The sequence below is a fragment of the Acipenser ruthenus genome, chromosome 1 (assembly GCF_902713425.1).
Source record: "Acipenser ruthenus chromosome 1, fAciRut3.2 maternal haplotype, whole genome shotgun sequence".
Taxonomy (NCBI): Eukaryota; Metazoa; Chordata; class Actinopteri; order Acipenseriformes; family Acipenseridae; genus Acipenser; species Acipenser ruthenus.
The window spans coordinates 22,108,808-22,135,017 of NC_081189.1; the positions used below are offsets into that span (position 1 = coordinate 22,108,808).

Consider the following 26,210-nt stretch of genomic DNA (forward strand, 5'->3'; position numbering starts at 1 on the left):
GAGAACACCTTAACGTCAGCCATAATATCTGTTCAACGTTACTCCTGGAAACTGTGGTTTCTTTCTTTCTATCCTACTATTACAAAAAACAATGATTGCTACCTGCAAGTCCGAACAGCATTTCAAAAGAAAATTCACCTTGGTCATTACTGCCTGAGGCCTGAGGAGAAGTAATCTGTTTGCTGTGACAAGTCCTCACCCAGTCCATAGACCCAGAGGGTTCAGCTCAATGCACCACAGATGGCGACTACAGAATAACCCATTCAGAGCTTCCATGGAGCAGGGTCAGGCAGAGCACTCTGTGGCTGACACTGGAACGCACCAAGCTAAAAATAATTCAGAACTGTTAGTGGTCAGGTTTCCCAATGAGGTCAAACAAGATGCCTGAAATTCCATGGCTTACTGGCATGTTAACAAAGAATAAGTTTTTTGTTTTCTAATTGCAATGCTTTATTGGAGGTCTGAGTAGTAGTTTTATCACAATTCGGATTGCCAAACCATTTTTAGATAAGGTTATACATTTATTCTTAATCTAACATACTGTTTATCAACACTTGTCAAATAACAGTTATTATAAACATTGCTTAAAACAGTTGCTTAAAGTTTTGTGAACAGGGCACTATATATCAAATTATATTCTTTATTGAGCCTTTCGGACAGTTTGTCAAATTGTTCAACACAAAAATTGCCCCGAAGGTGGGGGAATGTGATATGATCTAAGCAATGACAAAGATATTTAACATTAAACTGTGTGGTGTTGTCAACATTGTGGTTTTTTTTTTTTTGTTTATTTTTTTTTACAACCTGTTCTTGCTTCTACATGCATACATTTTTGTTAAGGCATAACACATGCAACATATAAGAAGTGGATGAGCACATGTGTTCAGTCCACACTTGAATGTGGTGTGTATTGTACTGAAGTACAGACTTACAGTATGTATTAGCTCTTATGTGGCCAGTGATCTGGTCAGGGTCAGAGTATGTACCACCCTCATTATCTCCTGAACCCGGAAATGGCATTTTATTGGCCGTGGGAAAGGTGTCTGTGTATCAATGTATCCTAGCAACATGTGCGCTAGTAGAACAGAAGTGCAAAGCAAACAGATCACAGAGTGCAGTTGCTTAGTTTATTGCAGTGCACTCAAAAGAAAGCACTTTTTCTTTCACGGAAATGGCATTAGCAAGTGGTCAGTGGGTTGACAAGGAGATCAAAGGACATCCACCAAGCCCGAGGTAAATGATCAAGCATGTTTCTGTTTTAGAAACATACTGTACTTGTGGTTGCATGTTTGTCTTTTGAATCAGCAATTTAAATCTTTGTATTTACATTTTATGAACTGTAGTGTACTTTGTAATAATATTATTTGGCAATGGGTTCAGGTTTGTGTTTATGTTTTCCATCTGTTGACAATTAACAATTATTCTGGTATGACAAGGATGTGTCAAAATATGTAACCGGGCAGAAGCTGGGCGCAAATGGGCGACCCTGCACACTGCAAGCAAGCACTTTAACCATGATGCAAAGCAGCCAGGCTCGTATGGCTTTGGAGCTCTAAACTTCATCTCATCTCACTGTCAGGGGACCGAATCCCTAATGGCAGTGTGTCACACATCACTGCACGTTACACTCAGATAGATAAACACAGATTCAATTATATATTTGTTATATTGGTACAATGTTATAGATTACATAAAGTTTGCTATTTGTTTTGAGAAAAGGGCTTCTATTGAACATTTACAGTATCCAAGAAAATAGCATTTTTAATGTCGCCCCATTTATCAGATTGTGACTGTGTGTTTAGTTCTGCATGTTTGATTGTAGAAATTGCCTTATGCTTGCATGCGAGCCTGCTGATAGGGTCACTAATACTGAGGACACTAATAGAATATCAACCTGCTGTATATCAACACCCACAACCTTATTCCAAACCATTATATTTTTGTATGAATTAACGAACTTAAAAAAAAAAAAATATATATATATATATATTACACTGCATATAGGTAACATCAGGTAACTTTTGTAAAAAAGATTGACACCCTGTTACAACAGGTATAAAGATAAATGCATGATGGCTGAGAATTTATGTACTGTTCACATTTTCCCAGGTACGGACATGCACTGGCCGTGGCTGGAAACATAGCATTCTTGTTTGGAGGTGTTTCTACTTTGAACTCTCCTGTGAGTAAACAAGATAAACGCTTTCATTTAATTGTTTCTTGCTTTGAATAAATAAGATTTATATCTATTCTTTGTAGCTTTTCATGTATGAAAACTTTGATCACCTGGTGCATAAAGACTGTTTTTTTCTTTTTCTTCTTTTTCTTCTTATTTGTATGTCTTCGATTTCTGCTTCTTCTTCCTCTAAAGCCATAAATACACCATGAAATTGTGGCCATGTAACCCAGGGTAGTACTGCTGGTAGAAACAGAGAAAGAGTGTGGAATAGAAAGAAAGAAAGAAAGAAAGAAAGAAAGAAAGAAAGAAAGAAAGAAGACAGGGGTATGAATTGTGAATTGTTTCAATAGGTTATTCCTGCAAACCGTTCAGTAACAAAAAAATTACATTGTTGTCCTTGAGCAATGAGAGAGCATGATCTCTCAAATTTGTATTATCACTGTAAGCTGTCTTGCCTAAGCAGCAGATTTTGACAATTACTAAATCCTGAAGGCAAGAATTCAGCTTGACAGGTCTTCTGTCTGGTACTTGAAGGATCACCAATACTTTGCTAGATAAGCCACTTGGGACCCTGAATGTAAATAAACTTGACTGTCCTGTCTTTTTAGCAAAAACAACCCTTTTCAGTGCTTTTCCTGTTCTTTCCAGGATGGTCAACCAAAATACCACAATGATTTTTACATCTTGACAGGTAATCATATTTACAATTTTAATTTTAATTGATATTTTATTTTTAATTGAAGATTAAACACAGTTAACCATATTATCATATTTTTGATGGTAATTCCAATAACCAATTTCAAGACATTGTTGTAAAAAAAATATATGATTTACTATAAACTATCTTTGACTATGTTGTGGTTTATGCTTTTTTTTTGTATTGCCTTTTATATGTTTTACTGTTTATTCGATTTCAATCTTGACCACACTTACATAATTACATAGTTTCTCCTTCTGATGTGAGCTGGGAAGTGATGCCCCAAAATGGACAGATCCCACCAGCAAGAGAAGGGCATTCACTTTGGTATGATTATTCTAATAATTTATTTTGTCTTGTGCATTATGATAATAGTGCTTGCAATAATTGTCAAAGAGTGTTTACTGTACGTAAATAGTAATTGTAAATCCATATTATTTGCATGGTTAACATTCCACAGATATAGTGTAAGCATTATCATATATACCTCACACATTCTTATGCTTTCTTTTGCAAATTATCTTTCAATGTAAGGTTTGGCATGGACACATACAGTGTGTTCAAAATGTTTGCTTTACAGTTACTTTTGTTTAGCCTTTTATAGAACATTAGTCAATGTAAGTGTGCTTCCATGGTAATAGGTTACACAAATACACAAAAGTAATATGTAACACAAGAAAAGGACTACTCCCACCACCCATTTTATGTTAAACATAAGGCAATGTATGAAATATGTCTACAATATCCCCACGATATTTAAAATAAACAGAAAGATAAAGTTTGGAAAACCCACTTAGTGAAACTATTTTTTTTTCTCAACATACTAATTATTATTTTCTCCTCAAAATAAAAGTGAATACATTGTGTTACTCCATAGTTTGATAAAGAGCAAACTCTACCTATTTGGAGGCTCTTCCTTCTCGCAAGCTGAAGAATGTCTTCCTGGAGTGTACAGCTTTGACATTGGTGAGATACGAGGAATTCGAAGCACACCTATGTATTACACACACTTTAGCTGTTTGCAAGTACCAGCCTGCAAATTAATTGTACAAACAATATAAAGTAATTTTGTTTGTCATCATCTAATGATCTTGAAAGGCATCAATGAGGATACAAGTTTTTATTTTATATTTATAGGATTTATAGATGCAGATTTGAATTGGAAAATAAATAAAAAAATCTTTACTGAAGCAGTCTGCTGCAGGTACTTTGATAGTCCCACTTTGGTTTTGTTTTTAAAATGAGAAAACACAGTTAACAAACTTTGGGTGAAAAATTTAAAAGTTAGCATTTTAGCATCAACTTAAATTCTATGCTTACACCCATTAGATCTTTAAAGCACTTGCTTGGTATATGTTGATATCATGATATAACAGTACTTGCACTGATGGATTTCATTTATAAAGCTGTACAGCTTTTCATGCTTTAAAAAACATGTTGTGTCTCCCATTCTTTTTCAACTTTACTGTTTAAGCAAATACTTTTCTTACTGTTATTCAAAACACAAAGAACATTGTCAGTATCCAAATAAAGTGTGTGGTCCCTGCTGAGAATGATTCTATTTTCATTTCACAGGGCAAGAACTTTATCAGAGGTTTATTAAAATATGAAAGACAGTTGTCGTTGCAATATATTTAGTGTTTAAGAGAGTAAAACCAAAATGTTAATTTTTGCCAGGAACATTAACATGGGAAAAGTTAAAGACCAGTGGAAGGGCCCTGCAGAGTTTGAAGCACAGTTCAGATGTTGTTGGGGAAAACATCTATGTCTTTGGAGGTATATTGAAAGGCAATGCTTGTGATGACCTCCTTGTGTTTAACACAGGTCAGTAAATACAGTACTTCTACCATAAACCAGAAACTTAATTTGTGTGTCAAAGGGAAGATCTCACCAAGTTAGTGGAAGGGCTGTTATGTCAACAGAATGCAGAGTACAGTGGTGGAATCCGTGTCTATTAAACAATACAGATTAACTTCTTTGTAAATTAGAAACAGGTAGGAACAGCAACTCGTAACCTTGTTACAAAATACTTAAAAGTGGTTCTCAAAGATTTTGGTAACCAACTTTGACTTGCCTATGCCGTGACATCCTCCCCACCCCCCACCCCCCACCCCACCCCAGTACAGAATTATAGAAAATATGATTGATAATGCCAAAATATATGACTGATAATGCTAAAATACATGCTTTCTACAAAAGACTTCCTGCACTATAGCTTATACGGTATGTGTGATAGGTCATCTGGCAGTTAAGATACTGACAGTTTAAGATACTGTATGTAGTGAGATGAAAAATAGAACTATAATGTCTTTTGTCAAGCTTGTAGGGAGTACATCAATAATGTTCAAACTCTACGTTGCTTTATTGGAATTAGTCATGGCATTAGTCATTGCATACTACATGCACACAGCAACATTATAAACATTTGACTCAATAAGCAAGTTGAAATGTCCCTGTTATTCATTGTTTTCTGTTATGGTATAACTGGAATATTTTCCGTTTCAGTGGCACTGACATGGACTCCAGTCAAAACCACTGGCTCTGTTCCATCTGCAAGGTAAGTTGCTCAGCATACACCAGCGAATTAGAAAATTCCCTTTTTGGAAAATGCATAAAAGAAAGCACTGAACCATAGAAACATCTGGTTCATATGAAGTAAATTCATTTTCATACTTCCTGCAACTCTAGTATTTGGAAAGGTGAAGTCTTAAGTAGGCCAGAGACCCATATAAAACCTGAATACTTTAGGCAAGCTTGAGTGAAACATTTTATCCCTAAATTTCCATTGTATGATTTATTTTTAGCTTGCTACAATGGTTCTTTGATATGCTTGGCCATTGCATGTAATACTGCAACTGCCAGTGTATTTATAGAGGGTGCGTGTTGAGTGCATATCAGTTGTTAGTGTCTTAAGAGACTTCACAACAGCAAGGCTCAACCTGTAAAAAGAACCCATCCAAAAGCAATTTAGTGTTGTCTTAATTTCTAATATTCATGTCAGAGTTAAAAAGTAGATTCCCCTTAACATCCTTAGATATTTTCCATTGGTAATGCTAGGCATTTTTTTTCCTCTCTGCTCTGTACATACCGTGCACCACATGTTGCTGCCAGGGTATGATAACAGCAGTCCTCAGAGTAGCATTCTCAAGTGAAATCTAATCGTGTCACCATCTGTCACCTTTTATGTGAACCCCACTAGTACCTGGAACATTGAGAGCTCTTTTTCTTCTTACTGACAGGAAGAAAACCACAATGGGTAATAATTTATTTGCATGATATTAATAAGTATTTAATTGATATGCAATACACATTTATTGAAGTTCAATCACATGTTAATAAACAGTCTATAGGTAGCAATAGAGGTGCTTGTCTGTGTGTATGCCATTGCAGCTTTGTATATTACATATTTATTTTAAGTGTGTTTATTAAGACTTACATTAGTAGTTATAATTATTGTACGTAGCTTCACTGCATGGTTAAATATAATTTATCATGTTTTGAGAATAATACCAAGAATGCCTATTCAACCAATGGACGGCTCTTGAGCTCAACAATACAGCTCTTTTGATTTAGTGCAGTGAATTCTGGACAATTGCTAGTTTTTAATAGAAGCCAAAATGCTAAAACAAGTGTAACATGTTCAATGAGCACAAATGCTGAAGCGGTGAGTAGTATTGCATTTCTATTGATTTGTACAACACTGAACTTCAATAAATGGTAATTGCATATCAATTAAATACTTATTTAAGCCTCTCATAATAAAACTGAACTTTCTAAAGAGCCTGGCTATATTATCACCACAAAGAGCCAAATTAAGTCTTATTTAAAATTGTATGTGGTGTACTGTAGGTCTACCCTGTATGTATCTTATAGAACACAATCCATGTGGTTATAATGAACTACCAAACTTTTCAATTACTATTTACTTGGAATTTTAGTTTAAATTATACATTACAGCAGAGAAATCAAGCAATGCAGAGTACAAAAATAAATATGTGCACTTTTGATAGACTTTTGATTGATTTTATGTAGAATATGTTTAATTCAGCAAATAATTGTGTCCCTAAGGCATTATAATTCAGTAACTCACTTGCTTTAGTTATTGCATGTTAGTGCTTTGGTCTAGTTTGTGGTTCTCAAGTAGCTTCCCCATCCCTTTTTATGATGTTTGCAAGCATTTTAGGTAGTTCTTATTGTAATAGCAATTTTTTTAGCTCTGGAGCTGCTCTTCAGTATTTTAGTAAGCACCAGCAGCATCTAGAACGCTGCTGTTTAGAGCAAGCACAACAAAGGGAAACCTGAGCCAAAGTGGTAGGTCACTAGATGCTGCTGTTTCTTACTTCTAAAGGTGGGGTTACACTTACAACTCATGCCTGAGCTGGCTTACGGTTGATCAGATTAAAAAATTATTATCATTTGAGCCACCTGTTTACACTTGAGCACAGTCCAAAGCTGGCTTTGGTCCCGTATGCACATGCATAGCGCCTGAACTGTAGTGCGTGCCTGATGAAGTCATATTGACCACCCCTTGCGTGAAGACATTTCCCTTCCCCAGAACAGTGTTTACAAAAACTCAACAGGAGGCAGAGCCTACTCAAAAAATGTTAAATAAATAACCTTTATCTGGCAATTATACATGCTTAAATGTCTTTTCACATTATAACACAAATATAAAAACCTGTTTGTACTTTGGAATCCTCTGCCTCTGTCTCTCTCAGCGTTCTGTCAATATATTTTTTGGTTCTGTTGTCCGAGTAACAATACAAACTTCCTGTTGCTGTTGTCTGTGCCTGTTTGATGCTGACAATGGGGGGCGTTGCCCACAAGTGTACGTGGCAAATGTGAGCCGACTTAGGTACCGATGCATTCACGGTAGAGTAAAAATAGACCAAAGCCATCGCAGAGCCTCCCCCTTTTGAGACAGTTGAACTTAGGACACCTGCGTTTATACTACTACTACAAAAAAAGCCGTCCTAAGAGCTCAGCCACCTCAATGCCAGCTTAAAAGTGGCTAGTGTAAACAGGGTATAAAAGACACATTGGCCTATACTTATGGAGATTTTTACACTAGTATAGTAAGCAGGCATCACCATAAATGATTCCTGATCAAGTCAAAGCAAACTACTGTTCGAAATGTCCCCCTTCTTAACCACATTTTTGAAAAATATTATCTGTCTATTCCAAAGGGGAATTCCTTACTTATTCATCTCTTGCCATTTTGCTCTAAAGGACAAGTTTTATATTACACATTTAATTTATGCAACTGAGTTACAGAAAGTATCCTTTTCCATCAGACATAAAGAGGAATCAAAAACCTAAGACAATTAAAATACTTATATTTCAGCCTAGTGTGTTTCTGAAAGCTGATGATAACACAACATGGTAGTGCATTTCCCTCTCAGTGGATTGTGTATAGATTTCAATATAATATCCTATTACAAGAGACGTACAGAATTAGCTCAGAGTAACTCTGCAATAATACTGCAACTTTATTAAATATTAAATAAATCTAATATTTTGGCAGTTGTTAAATGTAACTGTGGGCAATATACTTCAGCAGTTTTGTGTTTGATATAACTGGCTATTTGATACATGAAAAAGGATATATTTAGATTAGCTGGTTGTTCCAATAAACCTTATTTTTTGTTTTCTGTGGTAAAAGTATAGCAACATGTAAAGAGTTGTATAAGAGCAGTTAATGGTAAGGCATTTGATGGCAAGATAAAGCAGAGTATAAGGGAATTTAATAAGTATTTTTGTATCAATAATATTGATACAAAAAAAATGTCTGTAAACCACAACCACAAGCCACTATTCTAATGTTTAATAGACAGAAAATGCATTATAATTAACATTTACTGCAATACATTAAATAATGGTTCTTCTTAGGTTTAACCATACAACTGCATTACTTGGTGAACAGATCTACATGTTTGGAGGCAGTTCAGCAGAAGATTCCTATTACAAGGATATTTACATTCTTGATACAGGTAATTATAAATGAGTATCAAGTCTAATATTTTATCAGCAGGCTTGATTCGATGTACAGTATTGTATGCATAGGAACGGTTTAAAAATGCTTTTAAAAATCCAGTGTTTCATGGGTAACCTGTTACATTATTCCATAGTTTACCATTCTGTGCACTTAGTCAGACACCAGATATTCTGATGCTGCTTATTTGTATTCCCTAAAGGTAGTTTCAGTTTGGGAGATACAGGTTTGTCTGTGCAAATCGTTGTTTGTTACCCCTGTATATTGAAAATATTTTACAGGAAAGAGCTTATATTTTCAACACAGGCTTAAAAGAAAACAGCCCATAATAACTCTATGTTTCTTTTGAACATATTATTATATGTGGTGTTATTTCTTAATAAAATGAAGCTGGGAGGGAACATATGACTCGCGTCACGTGTGTTTCACTTCAGGGACTCTGGCCTGGCAGAAGTGCGAGGTTAAGGGAGATTCGCCAAGTGGGTCTGTGAGTCAGACATTCACTGCCCATTATGACAAGGTAAGTATAACGGAATTAACCTTAAAGATGCACTGTAGCACCTAAGGCTTTTAAATCAATTGTCCTTATCGTTATTAGCTTCAATAAAATTGTAATCCTTTAAATAGCTCATGCACGAGTTAAAGCTTTGTGATAGGGCCCTGATGTGGCCATTTGTAAGCTTTGATGAGGTTTTCTCTTTTTTTTTGTGCCAATGTATTTTTGCATCACCATTAGTTTATTAGCATTGTCTCTTAGAACATTAGTTGGTTCATTTCTATATTCTATAGACAGAACAAGATACGACAGGTTGTGTAGTTTAATGCTGTAAACACATTAAAGAGGATCTGACAGAGAAACAAAAGATGGTGAAGCCCAAAGTTTTTTTTTTTGAAAAACATCCTGTCATTTGTTATTTGTAATATTTACAGAGTTTGAACCAATGGTGGAAATTTGCCAGTGGTGTTATTTTATTAGTTTGCCAGAATCCATTGTTCCTGGTGCAGCAGAGAGGTGCGCAGGAGTGTAAGTGATGCAGTATTCTACATGCACTCTAACTGTACAATTTAAGACAAAGTAAACATGTTTACTTTACCCCACAGGGTTTCCATGCTAATGTTACTTTAAGCAGCTTAGGTTTTCACATTCTTTTGCATCTCACAATCTGACACATACTGTACTAGTGATTCTTGAGTGCAAAAACTCAGCAATTACATAAGAACTAAATAAAACAAATCCCATGCAAAATATATCCATTTTATGTGATAAAATAAGTTAACACGCTGATCAGAGGGATGAGTATATATCAGTGCCCAATAAGACTGAATAAAGTGCTGCACTTCCAGATCAAGGGAGATGTCACGTCTAAACTAAGAACCACCATTAGGAGAAAAGGACTTGACGTGATTGTAAAGTGGAGTGGAGCTGTTAAGAAATGAAAACTAACACATCTGTCAAGTGGTAACTTTCCACCACTTCAAAATGTATAGTTTACAAAATAACCCACACAACAATGTCATTACAATAAATTAAGTCATAACATGTAAAGTAAAACCTATCCAATCCAGAGTCGCTTGGGATCGGAAAATTGTGCCAGATTAGACAGTGTGTTGGATTAGACAGTGTGCCGGATTAGACACACTGTTTTTCACAGCATCAGTAATATATTATTTGAGAGATGACAGAAATATATGGGACGTCAAAATAGAATAAGTGTTTATGTGTATAGGAGTACGCATTTTTGTTTTACCAAGATATTTTTTTTAGCAGCTCAACACAAGTTATAATAATAATAATAATAATAATAATAATAATAATAATAATAATAATAATAATAATAATGATAATGATCGTGAACTGGTTACACCGGAAACCCTAACCTCTTAATTACCGTTCTTTTATCTCCTCTTTTATAGGATATCTACTTGTTTGGAGGTAGATGTGAAAGCAAAAACGGCACCACAACAAATGAAATACAAAAATTAAGCATCGGTATGTGTTAGTAATGTAGTAGAATAAGCATTGAGTTTTGCTGACAAAATTGTTTTGCAGCACCACACACTGCTTTAACTGGGTTTCATAGGTGTGGTTGGCACCACCTGCTGGTAGAATTTCACAATAAGAAAGACATGTTTTATATTCCGCATGATTGTATTATTTAATGGAGGTAATTATACATCACTTTGAAAGTGATAGATAATGGGATAGTACACCTTCATTATATTAATAAAAACAGACTTTGAAAATACATGATTTAAATATCTCCTGCAGCAACGTGTTAATGCCATATACTCCTCTGCAGAGGAGAAAGTGACCCCCAGTAGGGGGGCAGCATGCAGACTGATGCTGATGAACCATTGTAATGCAGAGCATTTTTACATATTTCATTCATAACTTCAAACACTCAATCATAACATCTTCAGGAATGCAAAAAGAAAAGGTAAACAGCATTTTCACGGAATTGTCTTTCTCAGTATTTATCTTACCTTACCTAGTACAGTATTACCTGCATTTCAAAAAGAGAATTCTCCTTGTGACTTTCGAAAGTCCATCCTATGCTATTAAAAAAGACCAGTACAGTATTTTCTGTGATAATACCTACTAGATTATATTAATAAAGTGTTCAACAGTTGTGTTAAACAAAGCTGCACTCTGGTTGAATACAGTATAAAGGGATACTGGTAAGATTTGCTGCTGAGCTAATTTGAACTAGATATTTTAATCATATTCTGAAGGCTTTACTGCACCATGATTCCCTTTTATTTAATTTATGAGTTTAATTTTTTTTTTTTTTTTTTTGGAACGGCTGACCAGACCTCGGAAATCCCTTAGATCCTGCAGCCTTTAATCATGATCAAAGTCACACCTGGTCATTTGCATGGTGTAAAGTAAAACATTTGTATACCTTACAGTAGGTTGTTCATTGTTTATGTTTTTTTATGATGTGAATGAATAAAGCAGCACATTGGCTTAAAAATAATTGCTTTTAGACCTGTATTTTTCAGGACAGCTGTCTGTTTAGTGAAAAAGACCAATATGTTGTGTGTTTATTTTCTGTTACTAGAACTGGGTAGGTTATGTTAAAGGGGTTTATAATACCAGCTTCAAGGCGGCAAACACAATGAAAGCCTCCCTCGTTTGTAGAAGAATGCGTGTTAATAATTTTGCAATCTCTTTACAGCAAAGATGAAATGGAAAGTGCCGCTTTATGTAGGGATCCCTCCAGCTCGCAGGCATGGTCATGCAGCATTTATTCTCCACAGTCACGTGAGTGCAGAATGTGTTGCTTTGAATAATGTTAATGGTAACTAAACATGAAGTGCGATTTATTTCTGAATAGTCAGAGACAGCATGACTTTCTATGGGAAACCTTTACATACTTGAACAGAATAAATAATACACATAATGTCAAAAGAGCTTAATGGCATCAAGGATATTTAGACATCTAATATTCTCCAACGGAAACAACTGTCCCATTTGATAGTTCTGGTGACATAATAAACCACAGGAGCCTTTATTAAGCTCTTTAATTAATGTATTTGTGAGAGAATTTGAAGGCCATTTGTTTTGGTAGTCTTTGATAGTGTCAATAAGATTGTTAAATTGGTTTTGTACACAATAAATGTTATATTTGTCACATACTGATTACATTAAACAAAGCAGCAAAGTTATGTTGTTTCACCATACATGCTTACATACACGTTACCTAAATAGACATTACCTTTAATTAATTACCATGTGTATTCTAGCTGCACTTACCAGGGATCGGCCATCAGGTCTTCTTAAATTTAATCAATCACTGATGTTGTAGGAAAGGTCTCAGATACAGTTAAGAAAATGATGTTTTGTTTATTAAAGCTGGCAGCAATTACAGATATAGAATTTAAGATTCTCACCCAAGTATTGACCAGCAAGATGACCAAGGACAGCACTCCAACAGGCAACTTGCAAACGTTGCTCAATGCTCTCAAAAAGAGCCCCTGTTTATACTGACGTCACATTTGCCAAAGTAATGCCACCAGTTGCCAGGGCAGTGTCCTTGCTCTACAGAGAATGAATTTGATCGCACCCCCGCAACTCCAGACAAAAACAACTATAATTATACTTTTGTCAGAAAAATAAGAGGTAGTCAAGGCAAACCTTTAAGTGTTAGCAAATATCAAACTGTCATATTAAGTCTAAGCAAACTGTCATCTCCCTGAGGATACAGTTGGTGAACGGTCACGGTACATTAACCCCACATTGTCCCGTTACACATACATACATATACAGATGTTGTGTGCTTTGCATAATGCAATCATAGTTACAGTAAATATACCATGTTTACTTCATTCAGATTTATATCATTGGAGGAGCTAATGAAGAACAGGAGTTTAATGATGTTAAGGTGATGAAACTAATAAATCCTTCTGAAAGACAACCAAGTAAGATTTTTATTTTTTTCAATGTGGTCAAAAATAGAGTAGGGGAGACTGGGGACAGATTTTTTTTTTTTTTTTTTACCTTTCTCTCCATTATGCACAGACAATTTGAGCTAGTTTGACCAGACTACCAATTCCCATAGTTTTAAGAGCTCAAATACATACAGCAAGTGAGCTTCAAATGTAATGTGGCCAGGGTCAGTTGTAACGGGGGTGGGGTCAGTTGTAACATTCTGTGAACAATAATTCAATAACTAACAACACATTTTATTTAACTCAATAACTAAATGTTTTATTGAAAAATACATTTTCACATAAAGCAAATATTTTTGTTTATACTCAGAAACGGGATATTTTTTATGACTTATTTTTTAAACTGTTAACCATCCCTAAAATTATTTGCTTTTTAAGCAAGAATGTCACTCTGAGTCACAACTGTGACATATGTACATTTTGTTTCCTTCAGTGAAAGCTTCATGTGCCCAAAAATAGTTGCGCTAATTTTGTATGGAGTCAATTATAGCACATGTTACAACTGGCGCCAACCCAGGGAGCCATTACTAAACCGCATGTTCCAGCAAGAAACAACAAAACTAAGAGCAATCAATTGTGTCAATTAGAAGTACAGAGATCAGGGATGAGCATGATAAAAGCATGGGTCCAGACACTGGTAAACATGTATATATTACAAAAAGAAAATTGAGGAAAAAATTTACTCACCTAGGTAAAAAATTGATCTTTATTAATTTCTAAATTTTAAAAGGAGGAAAAAGAAATCTATTCATTTTACAAATCTAGAACAAATCAACTAGATAACATGGGTCAGATATTCAACAGAGATGCGGGTTTCACAGTATATATATATATATATATATATATATATATATATATATATATATATATATATATATATATACATACAGATGTATATTCATTAGGCCCTAGTAAAGAATTATCAAAAAATAAATACCTGTGTCTCGACACATTCCTTCTAAGATGTTTGCAGATCCAACTGCACCATCAGAGGACACTGATGTTCCAGGTAAGCTCTCAGTTTCAGATACTGGTCCAGTTGCTGGCACTGACTGTTAAAGGGACTGGCTCTGAAGCAGGTCCTTGGACAGTAGATTTTACAGATTTTTGAAATCTGAGTTTTTCTTTAACTCAAATTTCAAATCGTAATACCTTTTTTTTATATCATCTACATGAAACACTTGAAACAGCATTCACATTATCTGGGGAGTGGGTGAAAGCCAGGCAAAGACAAAACTTCCCGAACGGGGCACTAAAACAGTATGAAATGTCTTGAAAACTATATCACACGATTACTCAGCCTCTGTATATTAAAGGGAATTATTGTTATATGAGTTCTCATTGATTCAGTGCCATGTCTGGACAGGTTTTGTAATGAACATTTTTGTAATATGAAGACTATAGTGAGAGTAATCATGTGGTATAGTTTTTAATACTTTTCACATTGTTTCGGGCCAAATTTTATTTTTAGTTTTTTTTTTTCTTTTTTGTCATCTATTATTATTATAATCTCCTGTTGGGTAAAGTTGCCCTTTCTATGCTTTTGAACACTTTGAGCCATTTTCTCAACTCGTATGCAAATACACTTGCTTCAGTTGGGTGTAGTCTGAGTTGCCATTAATTTCCTGTTTAGATTCATGTAAATGTATTCATTTCCACTGCTTTGCGATATCAGCAAATTCCCTGCAAATTATTTTGAATTTGACAGACTTGCAAATATATGCATATGCAAGATACTCACAAGCAGAGCGGCATAAATTCAGAACATGTTTGAATATCTGGTCCTATAATCCAAGCTCACCTAAGCATTCTCACAAATTAGTTTGTTTCTCTTTTTGCAACTTTTAATCTCCTTTTAAAAAATAGAAGCTAATTACAGGCTGCAATTACACGTTGACAATATATCCCAATGCATCTTTTGCATGCATGTTTGTTTGGGTTTTTTTTTTTATTATTATGTAGGACCCAGAAAATATTTTTTGGTTTAAATTTATTTAGTTTAAAACTGGAAAGCGGTATGCAATTCAATATGTTAACGCAACATTATTCAGCTGGTTTCATTCAACCTTTCTGAAGCACAATTAGTGAATTCTATAGGGTGATGTAAAACATTTGGCCATAGCTTTACTAATACCACGTTTCCATGCACAACAAAACTCAGGTACGTGCTCGAGTGTCCCCTCCTCCCCTCCCCTCCCCTCCCCTCCTCCCTTCCCCTCCCCTCCCCTCCCCTCCCCTCCTCCCTTCCCCTCCTCTCCTCCCTTCCCCTCCCCTCCCCTCCCCTACTTCCCATGGTTTTATTTTACTCAAGTTGGCTCCCAATTCAAGCGGAGCCCATATTCCCTGGTCCTATTTCACTCCTCGGGCTGGCCTGAATTCTAAAGTCTGAATTTGGGCTGGGAGGAAATTACATCACTAAATGTCAATCAAAAATGTTGTAGGGGGCTTGAACATAATTATACACCAGGGCTCGTGAACGCCAAAAACAAGTAAGGTGAGAGACATTTTCACTGAATAAAAAGATTTGAAGATGGCATAAAATTATGCTGCATGGAACCATCCAAAGAGTGCTGTCTGCTTAAAATAAGCAGATTTACAATGTATTTAAACTTGTCACTGGATTCATGCATTCATTTCTTTTATTATATTGAAGTAATGAAAGAAATCCTGTCAGAATTTGGAATCCAAGGAGTCAGCAATGGGTAAGTACTGTATTTCTAAAAAGCACTGGATAATTGTTTTCACAAAGGTTAGTTTACTACAGAATCTCGCTATGGCTGTTGGATTAAATTGGTGCTTTGTTAAAAACATAAAAAGGCTAATGTTCATTTTGCAAAGCTGTCTATCTCTAAATGAATTACTGGCAGGCAGGAGTGAAAATATAGCCTCCAATTCCAAATGCTGCATGTGTCTAGGCAAGTTGCAGGGTTACAGTTAATGATCTTTCCACCTACTCATCAAGAAATCTATACATTTTTTAAATGCTGCTGTTTGTGGATGATTGGTGAAAGAAAATTAGCCAGATTAATCCAAACTGAATCTGAATGTAACCAAACAATTCAGTAAATCTTTATGCTGGTAGGCAATGTTGAGGAAAATCATATATTCATGCCATTAGCAGAGCCATGGTAGAATACATTTATGGGATTCAATTAACACATCATCAATGATGGGTGAATTGAATCGAAACAAATATATTGCTCTAAAATTACTGTGTTAACATGTTAACTGAATTGAACAGTTCCTGTTCAAACATTTCTGACATCAGAATAGATGAGTAATTAGCTTATTCATCCGCTTCCACTATTAACATCAGCAGAGTGCTAGACTGAGGTAAGATGTTTGACTTATCGATTCACTTACAGACCTTGTTTATACCAGCTTTTCTCTCAGTGAAAAACCTGGCGGTGTAAATGTCAAGGGCCACCTGTTTTTATGTTATCCTAGTCAGGTTGCTAAATTAGGTTTGTTGTGAATGCTCTCATTCTAAAATGTCCAAGTCATGATTGACTTCTGCCAGCTATAAGTCTCACCTCATCAGGAGGGCAACTCCTTTCAGGTTGAATGCCTGCTCCAGGGCCACACCAAATCAGTCAACGTTATCCTAAATAAATTGTTCTGACATTTATGTATGTATGTCACACTTAACAGTTTTGCTGTATCTAGTAACAAAGTACACTTTGGCAAAAATAACTTCAGTATTCTGGCCCCTTGTCTTTAGGATTAAAATAAATAATAAATAAAGGAATTACTTTAAACTTCTAATTCTTTCCATAAGGTTTGCACCTACAAAGGTTCCTAAAGTCAAGTATGAGTTAACAGAGTCTCCTTTTCCAGCAAGAATTGACTCCCCTCCTCCCATCCAAGTAAGTGGTTACTGTATTATAAAGGCTTCCACACACCAGATGCGATGCATTTTTTCATTGGGCAACAAAATACTTTCTCAGCGACATGACCATACACACTAGAAGTGACACAGAGGTGATGCGACAGATTGGAAAACTGCCAGATCAATAAAACTATAATAAATTGCTGTTGACAAAACTATGATCAAGACTGGTACTTATTTGTCAACATGATGTAGTAATTTTATGTGTGCCTTCTCTGACGGTATTTCAATATATGGCAATAAATCATACATACCAGGCTTATGAAGTGCCTTCAAAATGGACTCACATATTACCTTTCAAATCTGTATCTTCATAATTGTGATGATTGTTGTCATAAAACTGGGTATTTTTCCACAGCAAGTATTATTATTATTATTTTCTCCTCCGTCATTTTAGATACGGCTTCACCCTGCTGGACCATTGAAGCTGTTCTGATTGGTCAATTCCCTAGTTGTCGCATGACAAATCACCAAAAATAGGATTCAATTCTATTTATTTCGTGTCGCCCTGGTATCGTCTGTCATGTCGCCTGTGGTGTGAAAGATACTTATCAAAAGTATAGTTTCTATTCATTTTGTCACATTGCTGCAGTTTCGCTTGTCGCATCGCGTCTGGTGTGTAGCAGCCTTTAGTTAACCACTAGTGTCCAATGTTTTTTTTCTTCAAACTTCTGAAACAGTTGATACTAAGCTGTCCCTGTTAACCTTTCTGTTTCTGTATTTGACCACACACCCTGTAGAACCATGGACAGTATTTTTTGCTTTCAAACTGTTACATGTGATTGCATAGAAGAGCTAAAGGAAACTTCCCTGCATCTTTGACTGGAAGACTTTAAGATAACATCAAAATGACATTATAATAACTCTGTTTCTGTTTTTATTTAGACCGTTATATAACAGGCTTACTGGGGGCCGCACCTGAAAAAACCTAAAAGCTGTATTTTAATATATATTTTTTTAAGTCTTTCCAGAAGCAGACACAGTGGTTGAAAAACTGTGTTTTGTAGGAATAGTTAGTAAGCATGGAAAATTAATTATTAACAGAAAACACATACAATGATTTTAAACAGGTAAAAAAATAAAAAAAATATTATGAACGTGTACATAACATAAAGTATTATTTTAAAACCCATTATGGCAAATCATCTGAATGGAATTAAACAATAGCAATTAAAACACTGTGATAACAACAATAAAATAGTAAAAGGTCAGTACAAAATTATTAAGAATTATAAACAATAGAAGAAATTATGAATATACTCATCCGGATTAACTGTAGGTACATTTACTATCTCTAGTCTGGAGTCAACTCATTGGAGTATGTTGACAAAACGGTGATAATTACACACATGATAGAACTAATGATTTACAATTCCGCTGTACTTCAAACTCTTTAAATACAAATGTTTGCAATAAGCAGATCTGAATAGCAATACTCAAAGGGTTTCAATTTTTTGTGTTCACACAAAATGTTAAAACATTATTTTCATTATTATAATCTTCATTGGTCATTTCATTGCTTCTTGTTTTTTTCTTCTTCTTTCATAAATATTAAAAGATATGTTGTTCTTTAGGTAGCACACCACAGAGATTTCAATACTGTTCGCAATGAAGCTATGGAAATGGTTACCAGAGCTTTTGCTATAGTGGACAATGCGTTTCAGAAGCTGGATAAGTATGTGCTTTATGTACCTGCTCTTGATTTTGATAACTGCAGACTATTAGGTTAAATGTGTTTATGTTTTCAAAACTGACAGGGACAGTTTGTCCTCATCACGCTAGTACAGTGGAGCACTAGCTATGCAGGTGTCTGCTTGAGCTCACTTAATGTGATGAAAGCTAATATTTTGGAATTCTTCCTAAAACACTTCCAGGTACAATACATTCCTATACGATTTCAAAAGAATCTGTGCCGGTGAGGTGGGCAAGATCCCAAAACTTAGTCCTTAAGGCAGAGTCCTGCGCGGGTCCAATTTTTACGACCTGGACCCGACTTGAAACTACGTCGACTGACTTAGGCCCTGTCCACACTACATAACCGATCTCGAGAACCGTACTCGAAACCGCTCTAATTAATCCAGCTCAAAGCGTCCACACTGAAGTACCATTTCATGTTTAGTCAGGCTTAATGCGTCCACACACCATTAGAATAGTTCAGTTACAACTCCCAGCAGCGCAACGAACCGTGGAAATTAATACGATAGTATCCCACCATGCACTGTATTTTATTTTAAAATAATGTGTTATGCCCCATATTAACAGAGGTCCATATTGCATAAATTAAATATTACAAGTACTGCGGAAAAAGTAAATCCGAACACACACACAGGGCTTGAAGTTTTCAGGTTTTATTTTTAATCAGGTGAAGTCCCTTTAAACAAATTGAGCTGATTCTGTTTTACAATTAAACTCAGAAAAAGCTGTTAATTACAAAACAATCTTTGTTTTTACCTTCATATCTTGCCTGAGTCTAATTCTGGTCCTCTTAATTTTGTTTCAAACAGAGCTGACAAATTACGTAATTTGTTCATTCCCGATCCTACTTTTAACTCGCATTTCATTTTTGCAGTCGCCTAATTTAACGCTGTGTTTTTGTTATTTATTATTATTATTATTAAGTTATTTATTTATTTATTTATTTATTTATTTCTTAGCAGCCGCCCTTATCCAGGGCGACTTACAGTCGTAAACAAAAATACATTTCAAAGATCACAGTACAAGTAATAATACGGTTAAGAGCAAGATAAATACAATGACTTTGGTTCTAGCAAGTACAAGTACGATTCAAGAAAAATACGACTTTCCCCACTAGTTTAACAGAGATGTCCTGAAAGATTTTTTGAAGCATAAAAATGAATACCTAGTGCGGAGTGTACACTGATAGCAACTCCTTTGGGCGCCTGCTCTGAGTATTTCGCCAAACATACCACAAAGCAATTTGGGATATTGGAGGATACACAAAACATGTAGTTTGGTAAACCGTATTTAGCACTTTTAAGCCAGCTTAAATGCAACTAATACGGTTTAAAGGCATAGTGTGGACAGGGCCTTACTCACGCTCTCACATTCACACACAGATATCTCTACCATTCTCCACAGATTACACTGTGTAACAATTTCTTTTTTTTTTGGTTCCTGGGTAGTAAGTGTTATTTCCTAATTGCTTATGCCTCAAAAGTATAGAAAATGGCTATTATTCCCCACAAACTTTGCTTTTGTGACCAGGACAGTGATATTTTGAAATTTGCCTATTTTCCAGAACATTCCAGATAGATTCAGTGCTGAGTAAAGTCTGGAGTAACTTCTAGAACTTTCTAGAACTTTCCAGTAATATAAATAGTAGTATAAATACAGGGGCCTTAAGCCCACCAGTTCAGTTTAGTTCCAGCTGCCTAAGTGGATACATATCTGCATTTTTCTGAGATGGCATCAAGAGGCTGCTGGACGCCTTGAAGTATGATGAGTATGGCTGGGAGGTCATAGGAGACTTCAAAATGGTGGCATTCCTGATGGGTCTCCAAGGTAGTTTTACCAAGTTTCCCTGCTATCTTTGTCTTTGGGACAGCAGGGACACCAAGGCGCACTACCACAGGCGGGACTGGCCACAGCGGACCGAGTTCTCTGTGGGGAGGAACAACGTCAAGTGGGAGCCACTGGTGGACCCCCGGAAGGTGCTGATGCCACCACTGCACATCAAATTGGGCCTTATGAAACAATTTGTCAGAGCTCTAGATAAGGAGTCGGCAGCCTTCAAGTACCTTCAAGACTTCTTCCCTAAGCTGTCTGAGGCAAAGGTCAAAGCCGGTGTCTTCGCGGACCACAGATAAAGAAGATCCTGGAGTGCAATGAATTCCCCAAGAAGCTCACTAGTAAGGAGAAAGCGGCTTGGAACAGCTTTGTCGCAGTGGTTCGGGCCTTCCTGGGCAATCACAAGGCCGAAAACTATGTGGAGCTGGTTGAGACTCTGGTGAAGAACTACGGCACAATGGGCTGTAGGATGTCCCTCAAAGTCCATATCCTTGATGCTCATCTTGATAAATTCAAGGAGAACATGGGAGCGTACTCGGAGGAGCAAGGCAAGCGCTTCCACCAGGATATACTGGACTTTGAACGCCGCTACCAAGGACAGTATAACGAGAACATGATGGGAGACTACATTTGGGGGCTGATTCGTGAAAGTGATTTACAGTATAATCTTAAATCTCGAAAAACTACTCACTTCTAAATCTTTTGTAGTCATTTTTGTATTACTTTAGTATAAATACATGTTAATTTGGATTCATATGTTGTTTTTTTCTGACTTTATGTGAACGAAAAGACACAAATTCGCCCGTTTTCTCATTGGAAATAGGTAAATTTCAAAATATCACTGTCCTGGTCACAAAAGCAAAGTTTGTGGGGAATAATAGCCATTTTCTATACTTTTGAGGCATAAGCAATTAGGAAATAACACTTACTACCCAGGAACAAAAATTGTGTTACATAGTGTTATACAATAATAGGCTATACAGCGTGGTAGCTCCCTCTAGTGGTGTGGAAATATTTTAACATAGTAACATTAACTATCTCTACTATAAAATACCTATTTATTCCTTTCGTGCCACCAGTTGAAAGGACGCTGCACTCGTGCACAAAAGCATGACAAAGACAGTCATATGTTCATTATTTTCATTCACTATGATTCCAAAAGAATTCCACACTTCTGATTTACCTCTCAAACTATTAGCCACCACGTGATATTGTGGTCTCGGTTCTCGGAAGCAGGGTTTTCTCACAGGCCGAGGTCAGACGTGAACCCGGGAACTCCCGCTGTGAAGCATAGTACCGCTACCGCTGTACAAAAGAGCAGGGTTCCCTTGCAGGAGCAGATAGCAGTCGTATGTCTTCATGTTTAGATTGCGTCACCTGCCAGCCCTGATCACTACCCCCGTGCACGTTACACTATAAACCCTGGGCTATATTTTGTTTCACCTCATCCACAGACATATCACATAGCAGACGTGGTAAAATGATCTTATAGCGTACCAAACAAGTGGCAAAACAAACCGATTAAAACTGCTTAGTCAGCTGACGCCTGCCTAATCGTCTCCTGCTTTGGTGCAGGAAACACATTTACCTTCTAATACCTTATTTGGGAAAGGGTTACAGATGAGTACGCTGAAAAGACAGAACACGTTTTTGGTGATTTCAAATTCAGAGCCTGACCTAAAAATGAAATTTTCTGACCCGCACCGGAACCACGATCCGCTTTGTGGGAACCTGACCCAATGCAGGACTCTACTTTAAGGTGTGGAATGACCTTGTCTATGGTTGAGTTGCTAGAACCAATTTTATTTTATATGGTACCTTATTTTCTAATATAAACACACTGATTCTAATAATACATTTTTTTTTTTCACACAGTGAAAAGTCTGAGCTTTTTCAGGCGACAATTGCTTTTCAGTATGAAAAAGAAGCCTATAACACCCAACGTCAAAAACAGCAGCAGGTATTTTTTTTAACTTTTATTTATTGTTTTCATCATTTTATATCTTGTCAATTTCAATTATTTCACATTCTGTTGAAAATAAATCATTGCATAAGACATATCTATGGGGATAACCGGGTAGTTGCTAAGTTCACAGAGCTTACTAAATAATGCCAGTAAATCTTATCAAATATGTATTTCTGTCTCCCATTTTACTATGTGAAAGATGGGCACATTATGTTAAACATGTATTTGATTTTTTAATGGTATTTTTGTCATAGCATTTGTTAACTGCTGGGAATCTCTTTTACAATTTTCTTTGCTACACTTCCTGTTGAAAAAACGCAGTCTACATTAGGTGCTTATTGAAGTCAGTGTTCTTGTAGGAAAACAATTCAGCATGTTTTTTTGGGGGTTTTTTTAGACAACGACCCCTCCTGAAACTATTTTTTCAAATATAAAAATAAAACAGTCTAAATGTTTGTCATTTATTTTCGTTTAAAGAACTTTAACTCCTAGAAGCTTCACACATTGTCTTGCCTTCTCAGTACCAATCGCTGCTTGTTCCTTTAAGAGACCTCAAGAGTCGTTTATCACTGAATTATCTGCATGCAATGATCGATACATTTCCTTTACTAACAGCTTGAAATGAAATACCATTACTGAGAAATACAGGGGCTTGTTTCCAGAATATCAATGCACCTACATCAGGAGTTAGATCGTCCAAAGTTCAGTGTCAGTGTTTTGTAAATTAGCTCTTGAATCTCCACCGCCTTACGAGGAGGTTACAATGGTGCTATTCTATTCAACTGCATTATTAAAATCGGTTTCTTCTTTTTTTTCTGGAAGGTTTTTGTGGAATTTTGAATTCTTAGAGATTCATACGAATTAGAGAATGCTTGAGAATGCAATTTTATGGAACTTTGTACTTATTGTTATTATTATTTGTTTATTTAGCAGACGCCTTTATCCAAGGTGACTTACAGAGACTAGGGTGTGTGAACTATCTATCAGCTGCAGAGTCACTTACAATTACGCCTCACCCGAAAGACGGAGCACAAGGTTAAGTGACTTGCTCAGGGTCACACAATGAGTCAGTTGCCGAGGTGGGATTTGAACCGGGGACCTCCTGGTTACAAGCCCTTTTCTTTAACCACTGGACCACACAGCCACAGATTGCAGCCAAGCTTGTGACTCTCTTCTAGTTAGAATGTCCACCGTTCAATGGCTTACCACAAAACACAAATGGCTGGTTTCACAGACCGATTAGTACTGGTCCTGGACTACCTAATGTTAATTTAGGAAGGGTAAACCAAGATTAGTGCTAATCTGAGTCTGTGAAACCAGCCATTAGTTTACTTATGCTTCACTGTTTGATTATTGGGGGAGATCTTTTTTGTAACATGTTACTTGCTTTGCTCAGATATTCGATTCATTTTAGAAAGGTTGTGTATTTCCACTTCACTGAGTTTACTTGCCTCTGTTCGGTCTGCTTTCAATAAAAAGCCTAAGGAAATTGAAGCTTTTACCATTTTTATCCTTTCAGGAACTTAAGGAAATGCTAGAAAAACACAAGGCCCAGAATGAGGCATGGCTGAAAGCCAGAGCTGAGGAAAATGACAGAGAAAGAAAGGAACTCTGTAAACTCAGGGTAAAGTATAACATATTCAGAAGATAATGACAACCACTTGTTTTTAGTTCTTTCAAATGAGATACAGCCAGTCATTTCCTGTATAAACCCTTGTTAGTATTACATAGTAATAAAGCTTTTTTTTTACTGGTTAGGTTTGTTCTGGTGTTTTCAGTATGATTTCTAGGGACATTAAAAAATCCTGGGTTTTAATCTTACACACCTACTGTAGGCCAATAACTTCACCAGAAAGTTGACCATAAGCTTTGTTGTCTGATCAGATTAACCAAGATGTGACAGGCCTACTTCTATAACAGATACACAATATAAATTGGTTATCGCAAACTGTATTATACATTAATACAAACCATATTGGATGCATACAGATTTAAGATATATGCAGTTTTAAACTGTAACAACTTCCCTCTAATTGAACCAGTTTCACCCTGGTGTCTGTTTTTATTATTTTCTCGTTCACAGGAGGAAGTACTACATGAACAAGAGAAACTAAAAGAAGAGCAATCAAACATTCAAAAGCGCAGTGAACAGCTGCTTTCTATAATGCAACAGTTTAAAGGCATGTAAAGTTCGTCAAAGTATAGACAGCTCAGGATTTCAGATCCAAAGAAATTATAACGATGAAGATTGCTGACCAATAGACATCAGTTGGGGTAAAATTACACAGCATAAATTAGTTTGGCTCTCCAAAACATTTATTTCTCAGTTGAGTGACAATAGCCAAAATATTGTATTTGTGTTCCCTTAAAAAGCACTTTGATAAATTGTTTCCAATTAACCCTGATTATCACGATTAAAATGTTTTCTAACGTCTAAATTTGTGAACGTGTGAGTGAAATACAGCTTTTGTATAATCAATTAGCATAACATCATTAAAATGCCAATTACACAATAATCAGGGGGTTGCTTCCCAAAAGCTACTTTAACCTAGTCAACCTTATGAGAGCATCTTAGAACAAACTTTGCAAAATGTATGTATCTGGGGTAGTCGTGAGGTGTATATATAAAAAAAAAAAAAAAAAAAACTTGTATACTTACCCCTTATCGGCAATTAGTTTGCCTGTTTCCCAATTGTTTCTTAATAATGCCCATGAGAATCTCAGAACAAGTTGAATTCTCACAGGGTTTTGAGAAAGACACATCAAGATTGATTATTGGAAAACAGCCCCTCGGACTAGATTCATTACTGGCTATGTAAGGAATGCTGAAATACACAGTACGCTGTGACATTACTGTACATTTTATCATGTATTAGAAACACAAAGGTTAGTATCCATTCTGTTCTGGTGTGTGCAATTTATAATTCAAGATATTTGCATATTTGTGTAAAGGCAATTCTCTGTAACACTAAATAAAGCAATACAAAATTTAAACTATTATAACTAAGGATGTCATGTGTTATATGCATAGACATATTAAGCACTATATTTTAGAAAATGAAAAATGCAAAGAATATTTGAAAATGCTCAGTTTTTGTAAAAAAAAGTGCGTATTTGGTGCTTGTTATGCATTTCTCCAGCAATAAAATTAACATTATACATTACATCAAAGACAGTGGTTAAATGTAAAAAAAAATGTTTATTCATTTATCTATTTTTTTAATTGAAAAAAGAAAATGTAGACCAAATGACTCACACACAGCTATCATAGGGAAGACAGGCAGGAACAATGTATATTCTAGTTTTAACAGATAAAAAGATGATACAATTGTTATGTTTAAATTCCCAATTAAGGATTCCAAATGTGAAAGATATTGATAATTTCCATATCGCAATATCAATGGATTAAAAAAAATAAATACATCTTGTACAGAAAACTTGCAGAGATGTTCTTTTTATTGCTAATACTGTTAAAATATAAACACAGTAGAATTAGGGCTTCTGTTT

The 26,210-nt window shown here is 35.8% G+C and overlaps 1 protein-coding gene and 1 long non-coding RNA gene across 2 annotated transcripts in view; one reads left to right on the forward strand and one right to left on the reverse strand.

Annotated features, from left to right (window-relative positions):
* The first annotated feature begins 1,065 nt into the window (after window positions 1-1,065).
* On the forward strand, window positions 1,066-25,369 carry LOC117971932 (rab9 effector protein with kelch motifs-like). Its single transcript, XM_059022010.1, has 18 exons — window positions 1,066-1,233; window positions 2,110-2,182; window positions 2,828-2,870; window positions 3,125-3,203; window positions 3,754-3,842; window positions 4,554-4,700; window positions 5,382-5,433; window positions 8,766-8,866; window positions 9,303-9,388; window positions 10,783-10,858; window positions 12,048-12,133; window positions 13,203-13,290; window positions 15,974-16,022; window positions 17,099-17,186; window positions 18,784-18,884; window positions 22,613-22,697; window positions 24,223-24,327; window positions 24,787-25,369. The coding sequence occupies exons 1-18, from the start codon at window positions 1,172-1,174 to the stop codon at window positions 24,889-24,891; spliced, it is 1,515 nt and encodes a 504-aa protein (XP_058877993.1). The 5' UTR covers window positions 1,066-1,171; the 3' UTR covers window positions 24,892-25,369.
* LOC131736823 (uncharacterized) overlaps window positions 2,301-26,210 on the reverse strand; it is a 33,118-nt gene continuing 9,208 nt past the window's right edge. Inside the window, exon 3 of the long non-coding RNA XR_009328406.1 lies at window positions 2,301-2,416. This is a non-coding gene — a long non-coding RNA (uncharacterized LOC131736823). The remainder of the gene's footprint in view (window positions 2,417-26,210) is intronic.